The sequence below is a fragment of the Nicotiana tomentosiformis genome, chromosome 10 (assembly GCF_000390325.3).
Source record: "Nicotiana tomentosiformis chromosome 10, ASM39032v3, whole genome shotgun sequence".
NCBI lineage: Eukaryota > Viridiplantae > Streptophyta > Magnoliopsida > Solanales > Solanaceae > Nicotiana > Nicotiana tomentosiformis.
This window is the reverse complement of record NC_090821.1, coordinates 4022161-4031186: the sequence shown is the minus strand read 5'-3', so window position 1 is coordinate 4031186 and position 9026 is coordinate 4022161. Positions and strand designations below refer to the sequence as shown.

The 9026-nt window shown below is 43.1% G+C and overlaps 1 protein-coding gene across 1 annotated transcript; it reads left to right on the top strand.

Moving 5' to 3' along the window:
• Window positions 1–4224: 4224 nt before the first annotated feature.
• Window positions 4225–4925, top strand: LOC138899667 (uncharacterized). The gene is made up of 2 exons (XM_070186347.1): window positions 4225–4362; window positions 4488–4925. Exons 1-2 carry the CDS (start codon window positions 4225–4227, stop codon window positions 4923–4925), a joined length of 576 nt encoding a protein of 191 aa, XP_070042448.1.
• Window positions 4926–9026: the final 4101 nt, after the last annotated feature.

Genomic DNA, 9026 nt, shown 5'->3' with positions numbered 1-9026 from the left:
GTCTAACCATACCAATTTTATCAAAATCCGACCCCAACTCGACCCTCAAATCTTCAATTTAAACTAAGAGGGTTTTCAAATTTTTCCAACATAATTCACTAATTTAAATGATAAAAACAACCATGGATTCGGGTAATTTAACCAATACTGAGTTAAGAACACTTACCCTGTTGTTTTCCTTGAAAAACTCCCGAATATTTCCTCTTCCCGAGATCAAATGTGTCAAAACCTGAAAATGGGACTAAGTCCCATTTTTAGAACTTAAACTCTCTATCCAGACCTCTCTTCTTCGCGAACACGACAGGTCCCTCGCGTTCGCGAAGCACAAATCAACTGCCCACAAATTTAACCCTTCGCGAATGCGACCGTGACTTCGCGAACGCGAAGCTTTGCAAATCTTACCCATCGCGAACGTGACCACAGCTTCGCGAATGCGAAGCTTTACCAGCTCAGACCTTCGCAAACGCGAACGCGAATGCCACCTCGCGAACGCATAGAACAAGGACCCGGGGGTCCCCAATAGCCTCACTCCTCTTCGCGAACGTGACACCTCTCACACATTCGTGATGCATACCTTCGCGTTTGTGTCCTCCCCTTCTTGATGCATACCTTTGCATTTGCGTTCGCGTTAGCGTCCTCCCCTTCGCGGATGCGAAGAACAAAACCTTACACTCAGAAAACACTGTTCGCGAACGCGAAAGAGAAAATTAGAACAATGCAGTAGCAGATATCAGCAATCTGACCAAGGCCAAAAATGATCCGTTAACCATCCAAAACTCACCCGAGCCCCTCGGGACCTTAACCAAATATACCAACAAGTCCTAAAATATCATACGGACTTAGTCGAACCCTAAAATCACCTCAAACAATGCTAAAATCATGAATTACACCCCAATTCAAGTCTAATGAACTTTGAAATTTCTAGCTTCTACAAACGACTTAGGAACCTATCAATTCACGTCCGATTGATCTCAAATTTTGCACACAAGTCATAAATGACATAAGGAAGATATTCCAATTTCCAGAATCGGATTCCAACCTCGATATCAAAATGTCAAACCCCCGGTCAAACTTCCCAAAATTCAACTTTCGGCATTTCAAGCCTAATTCCACTACGGACCTCCAAATAATTTTCTGGATACGCTCCTAAGTCCAAAATCACCATACGAAGCTATTGGAATCATCAGAATTAAATTCCGAGGTTGTTTACACATAAGTCAATATCCGATCAACTATTTCAACTTAAGCTTCCAACATGAAAAGTTATTCTTCCAAGCGAACTCTGAAATATCTTAAAACCAAACCTGACAATTCACACAAGTCATAATACCTCGTAAGAAGTTATTCAAGACTTCAAATAGTTGAAAGGAACGTAAATAATCAAAACGACAGATCGTGTCGTTACATATATTAAGGGGTTAAACCTAATTAATAATAATATTTCTAGATGCGAGTTCTAAAAGCGTGATTAATGTTGAAGAGATCTGGTAGAAGAATAATAATAATAGTGTGTGACAATCATCCCAAATAGCGTGAATAATAAATAAGCACTAAATAGCAATGAACAATAATAAATGGCATTTGAGTAAATAAAGAAAAGATTCACCCAATAAAGTAGAAGATAGATATTATTCCTTCTGACAATGATGAATGACAGACAAATCCTTGAATGTTCGAATTATCTTCAGATCTGGTGGGAAGTATGGAATAATATGGACATGAATCTTGATAAAAAGATGTTATTTGTCTCTTGGTAAGAGAGAGAGAATCTTTTTATCAAAGTATGTTCTTACAAATGAATATCACATGCCCTGCATCACTGTCTCTTTTCCTATATATATGAGACATACCCCTAACATACCCTAATAGTACAAGTGCAGAGAATATTCATTAGAATATTCACTTTAATATTCTATTTTGAAAACTAGCCGTTACAGCTCTGCTAATGGTGTTCGATCTCAACAATTGTTGACATCTCGACCACGAACCTCGCTGCTTCCTAGTCGATCTCGACTAACCCTTTCCTTAGTGTTATATCGCCCTAAATATTTTAGGGCAGATTTTGACCTATACAGTTAGTCCCTCCACTTATTGAGGCCGGCCTCAGATGGCCTTGATGAGCGGATTCTGTTTGTCGTGGTCGAGAAGGTTAGAAGAGATGGCGACGTGGCCTTTCGCGAGCTGCAACTTTTGGGGTTGCTTCGTTTCTGGATCAAAGTGACGCCGTGATATTATGTGTCATTATGGTGTGCTTTCCCGATGCTTTGCGTCATTTCGCATGCGTCTGCTGATTGGATCTACTGCTTTGATACCTGTGCTAGGTAATGATGGCATAATTTCTTGGTTTCGATGCCCGAATTCTTATAAATAGGAATGTGAGGGCACACACTCGTGTTTTACATATTTCCCCTATCAAAACCTTGTGCCTTCTTCTTCCTATTCCATTGTTGCGTATCTTCCTTTCCTGCTCTAGCGATCCTCTTTGCGTTTAACTTTTCATTACTTGAATACCCTCTCTTTCTTCAGAACTATGGTTAACGTATCTTCTGGTCCCAGTGAAGGAAATAACCTGGTTCCCTAGGCGATGGTTTTGCCTTCTCATGCAGAAGGCGTCTCTGTTGCGGTGGAGGATGAGAAGTTTCCCACGGTGGAGGAGATAATTCCTAGTGGTGAGAATGTCCGGTCTGGCTTTACAAAGGCGCCTGAGGCTGAACCCAAGATCTCCAAGTCGGCGATGAAAGAAGCCAATTTATTAGAGCTTAGGGCTAAATTTGACATTCCCGCTCACATCGAGTTCGTCCCTGCAGGGCAGGATGTGGCATAAGTCCACTGCCCAGGGTATTGTGCGTTCTACGCCTACCCCTTTCATGTTGGCTACACTCTTCCCCTAAGCGGAGGAGTTCTATCGTTTCTATGGCGATTGCCCGGCTCAGCTCGCACCGTATATATACAAGCTCATTAGGATGTTTACTAAGTTTGCAGAATTGGCCGGGGTCGAGACCACGCTTTGACATTTGATGCATCTTTTCGCCCCTAGTTGCTACAGGGGGACAATGTTAAACCTTCGCCATCGATGGGGCAAGTGCTTGGTGGTGAAGATGGATGATAAGGCAAGCCGGCAGTTCTGGCATAATTGGTTCTTCGTCAGAACCGAGGATGCGGTGGCCAACGTAGATGGCAACCCAAAACTTGGAATTATACTCGTAAGTGTCTAAATTCTCTTCATCAAGGAACTTGATTTACTTGCTTAGTCGTGAGTTCTGATCTCTTGCTTATCTCTTATGCAGCCAAGACTACGCCCCCTCATTTGGTCAGGGACATTTCTGATTGGGTCAGCCGGCTCCCCCCTCACATCGCGGGAATTCGCGAGTGGCCGGACTTCTTTATGAAGTTTGGGCCTGCTCCCTCCTTAATCGGTGGCTCTCTTCATTTTGGCCTCTTATTCGCTTACCATTTTATAGTTTGTGTTGGTTGACCCTCTTTTCTTTTGCGCTTCTTTTAATTCCAGCCCGAGGACCTTCGAGGAGGCTGAGACCTCCCCCACCTGTATTCCGTAAAAGGAAAAATGCTTCCTCTTTGGCGTTTCCCCCTCTACAATCGCGGCAAGATCTGCTCGCTCTTTGGTTTCTGCTCCGTCTACGATCGCGACAAGGTCTACTCGCTCTTTAATTTCAGTTACTTCTACTTTAGAATCAATCTCTTCTCCATCTGTGGATATTCCAACGGCGGAGCCTTCAGCTTCCCCTTTGTATCATCTCGTGGACGGGAGGGGGGGAGGAATCATCGCCAAGTTACGGTGATTTGGTGCCCCGTAAGAGAAGGTCAGTGGACGTTGGCGATGGGGTCGCCCGGGCCGTGGATACTGTGATGAATGATTTTACTTTCCTTGAGACGGCGACCATAATTCTTGAAAGCGGCGTCGAGCTGGCGTCCGAGATTCCGAGATCGGCAAAAGATGTAGAGAGTCTATCTCTTCCTTCTGCGATAATGGAAGTCGATGGGCCGGCTGCTAGGGATTCCGATACTTCGTGACAAGAGGGGCCATCTACCTCGCGGCCAGCTGGCGGTGCTTCTTCGCCAGTCGATGAGAGAGGCAAAGACGTTGCCAAGGACGGCTATGAGATGAGCTCAGACCTCGACGCTGTAGAGCTAAGGATGATGGAAGAAGGTTTTACTCAGCTCGAAGTGAGGTTGGAGGGGTCTACGTAGACCATCGCGATCCTCATGGATCGTGTTCTGTTGAAGAACACTGAGAACGTGGTCCTTGTCCTTGGTCCCTTTTACTCCGACGTGGAGGGTGAAACCCTCAAGGTGCTGGATGACGTTACCTTATCGAGGGGCATAGCCGGCCTTGCTCTTAGGGTAAATTTTTCAAGGCTTCTAATTCCCTGTCTATTATATTCAAAGTTTTGGGCTTCATTTTAGTGCTTTACCCTTGTCAGCGTAGGCGTTCTTATTTTTGATTCTCTTTCTTTTTGTGACTACAGACCATGATCTTGGAAATTGAAAGCGCCCGAAGGGAGGAGAGGTGTAAAGCTATATTCAAGAAGCTGCAACGTAAATACTTTGAGTACCGCAGCAAGTACCGGGATATCTGTATGCAGTTTGGCGAGGACAGCAATTTGCAGCCCCTTTGGGATGAGCTGAAGCATAAGGATGATAAGCTGGTGAAGGACATCGAGAAGTGCAGTGTCCTCGAGGGGATGTTGAGAAATAAGGAAGAAGAGCTCGAGGTCAGCAGGGCCGTGGAGGCCCAATGCGGCGACCTCCAGACGCAGGTGGTCGTGTTGCACAGGCAATTGGAGGAGTGTCACTTGCAGATAGATGTTCTTCATGACGAGATCACCAAGAAACAAAACGAGCTGGATAGGGCGAAGTCTGCTCGGTCGGAGGCTTCGAGGAAGACGGAGGCCCTTGGGTGGTGATCCGAAATCTTCGTTCTGAGTGGTAGAACGATTGGAAATGGCAAGGCTAAAAGAAGAGAGGCTTGATGAGAGGGTCGGAGAGTTGGAGAAAGAAACTTCTGACCTCTATGACCGAGTTGCTTCTCTTGAGGTCGAGAAGAACCAATTACTGGCGCAACCGTCTTCTTCCTATACCTCGGACTTTCCTAATGTTCCCCTAGAGTTGTACGAGGAGTGATTCATGCTAAGGCCCAGCTAGACATGTTTCAAGATTTGCATACAGCGGGATCTGTTTCTGGGACCGCCTTTGAAGATGCTCGTGTTAAGGCTCGCAAAGCTCGAGTCACTTGCGGGTACAACCCTGCTACGCTAGAGGCTGGTGAGGGTGAGGGGGACGAAGGTGTAGATTGTCTTAAGTAGAATGCCTGGTATGACGCTGCATATCTTGAGGGCATAGGCGAGGGTGTTGAAGGTTAGGAGGGTGACATTTTTTAGGGTCAAGTCGGCAAAGATGTCGCAGACCATGATAGCGGTGGCAAGTAGTTTTCTTTTTTGACTATTTGTTTATTTTTGTATATAGTTGTTGGTGTCTTCATGAGCCTTTGTAAAAAATATTCTAAGTATGAAATGCCAACTTCGTTATTTGCATCTGATTCTCTTCTTGTGGTTTGTATATGTATGTTGTTTAATTCTGTCGCTTGGTTGCCTTGATTTTCTAGCTGTAATCAATTAGTTCGAAAAAGGTCGAACATATCCTTAGTTTAATTATATTCGAAAACCAGTAGGTGTTAATCCGAATGAGGTCGAATTAAAACCTAGGTTTAATTATGGTTGATGGTCAGTAGGTGTTAGTTCGAACAAGGTCAAACATAACCTATGTTTAATTATGGCCAAGGGCCGGTGGGGTGTTAGTTCGAACAAGGCCGAATGTAACCTATGTTTAATTATGGTCGAGGGCCGGTAGGTGTTAGTTCGAACAAGGTAGAATATAACCTATGTTTAATTATGGCCGAGGGCTGATAAGTGGGGATTTTGACTGCTTATTAGCGCCTTTAACCTTATATTTTAGTCCAAAAGAAATTGATTTGTGTTCCCGAAACTAATGAAATTGTGAAAAATTGCAATAATGCTGGAAGTTTGGTCTCCCAAGATGAAATCCAACTCAAAAAGGGGTGTTCTGAAGCACAAGGCAATAAAGGGAGAAGAAGCACAAATGTGCGGTTCGCAGAAGAAATTACGGACCGCAAAATTCCATCTGTGGCCACAAACCAAGGAGAGAAGTTTAGCATAACTTTGCGCAAAGTACGAACTGCACATGAATTGTGTGGCCTCAAAACTAGGATAAGAGTTGAAGATGAGAGAGTATGCAAAAAGACCAAGTCCAGAAGCCTATGTGAATTGCGGACCACACAAGAATTGTGCGGTCGCAGAAGATTTGCCTTGCGGCAGCGAACCCAGACTTGTGTGGCCGCAATTCAGAAATATGGAGGCCGCAGAACTCCACTTCCTGCCAGATGAAGAAATTTGTAGACCGCACATGGAATTGTGCGGCCGCAGAACCTCCCGAGGGGCATTTTTGTCCTAGATTTTTAGCCTTGTATAAATAGACGAGTTTCACAAAATTAGGTCAAGTTTTGAACCTCTGAAGTTGATGTAGTCGTTTTCCTTTACAACTTTAGCAAGTTTTACATTACTTTGGTGTATTTGCATTAGGTTTAATCATTTTAAGCTTCTATTATGAGTTTAATTGGTTTTTCTTCCTTGTTTTCTTCAAACCCCATTATGAGTAGCTAGACTTTTACTAGGATTGTGACCCAACTGTAGTATGTAAACCTTATGGGTATCTAATGTAGTTCTTGTTTATGATTGAGTGCTAATTATTTAGCTTAGTTCATGCTTTAATTCTAGAATTAATCGGTGCAAACATTAATTCATGCCTATTTGACTTAGTCTCTACTTGAGAAAGAGGTACCTAGTCTAGGATAGCTTAGCTAACAAGAAATTGGGTCAATTGAGAGATAGATTAACCCAAATAAAGGGTTCAACCTAGAGATAGTAATAACCCGACTTGAGCTCTTATCAACTATTTTTTGTGATACCCATTCGGTCTTGAGAAAGCCAAATTAGGCAAAACCATTCTCTGAGTGAGAGGTATTGAGTGGGTAATTTAGAGTTGAGAGCTATAATATACCCCAATCAACAAAATAAGATTTAAAGTCTTTATCCCATTAGGCAAACACCTAGGTCATGGTCACAGCCCTAGGCTTTTTATCCATTTGGAAAAATCTTAAAATCAATTATCTCTAGTCTTTTTTCTTTACTTTGCAATCATTAAATTAACATTAGAAATAGAAAACAAAATCCTTGTTATGGAAGTTCAATCTAGATACTCCAATTGCTCATTTGGAATATATACCCCTAACTCCCATCTTAGCTCCCAGTGGACTCGACCCCGACTCCTAGCTGGGTATTTATTATTGCATACGACCATTTCATATCTCTATTGAGGTGTGCTTTGGACGTGATCAATTTTTGGCGCCATTGCCGGGGAGTTAAAAATGATGTTAGCTATATATTTGGGTATGTTTTTGGAATATCTTCTTTTCCTTTCGTGTTACTAACTTGTTTGAGAAATCATAGGTACAACCATGGTGAACAATGAATTCGAAAATCTGCCTTTGGGGGATGTGGACATCGAGAATGACCAAGTTGATGAGGTTCCTCTTGAACCTTAAGCAAATAGAAGAGGCCGAGTGCCTCATGACAGTGTCCCAGCTCCACCTCCACCTCCACCACGAGCGGCTCCACACCGGGTGGTACCCAATGAAGGATATGCTAGTGCAATAGTCCCTCCCCGTATTAGGGTGGGCAACATTCAAATCACCAATTTGATGCTCACTTTGCTAGAGCAACGAGGTTTCTTCACCGGTGCTCCAAGTCAAAATGCATACAAATATTTGAAGGCGTTTGTGGACACTTGTTGGGGGAGAAAACAAACAAATGTCTCCGAGGATGCATTGATGGTAAGTTTGTTTCCCTTCTCTCTACGAGGGAAAGCTTTAGATTGGTTGGAACGTTTGCCGAACCATTCCATTCATACGTCGGATGAGTTGGCAGAAAAGTTCATTTCTAAGTTTTTCTCTCCGAGGCACATGGCTACAATTCGAGATGAGATTTTGGCATTCAAGCAAGAGCCAAGTAAACCACTACACGAGATATGGGAACATTATAGAACAATGGTTAAGGAATGTCCCAACAACGATATGACGAAGAATATGATTCAATAAACTTTCTATCATGGGATCAACACAACCAACCAATGTGTAGTGAATCAAATTACCGCTGGGAACTTCATGACTACTCCTTATGCATAGGTTTGTAATATTTTAGATGAAATGACGGAAACATCATCGACGTGGCAATTCCGAGCTAATGTTCCATAAGGTGATCCGAACGTGATTCACTTTCACAAGGAGTTGCATGACCATGGGCAAGCCATTGCCGAATTGACTACCACCATGAATCAATTTGCAAAGGCTCAACTTTAACAAGTGCAAAATAATAAACAAGTTAATATCATGGAGGGAGTGAACATGATGGTGAACAAAAGAAGGACCAAGGGTCCACAAGTGCAACATCGAGTGGGGAATTATGTGCAAGAAGATAGTGGTTTTGATCAAGATAATTCTTACAATGAACAAGAAGAGGAGGTGCAATATGTGAACAACTTCCAAGGGCAACGAAACAACTTCCAAGGCCCAAACCAACAACAATGGCGACCTCAAAACAAGGCAAATGGAATTCTAACAACCAAGAAAATTGGAGTGGTGGCAACAATCAAGGGAATTGGCTTAACAACAATAATCAAGGAAATTGGAGTGGCAATAATCAAGGAAATTGGGGGGGAGGGGGGGTTAACAATCAAAGAGGATGGAAAAATAATCAAGAAAATTGGGGGTCGGGTTTTCAAAGGCCCCTGATGTATCAACAACCGAGCAACCCGCCTCCTTATCCTTCCCATGGTCTAAGTTCTTCAAACAATGAGATGGGGCGTATTGAGAAAATGTTCAAACAACTGATGGAAAAGAATGCTGATTTGGATGCCCAACTTGCCTCACACAA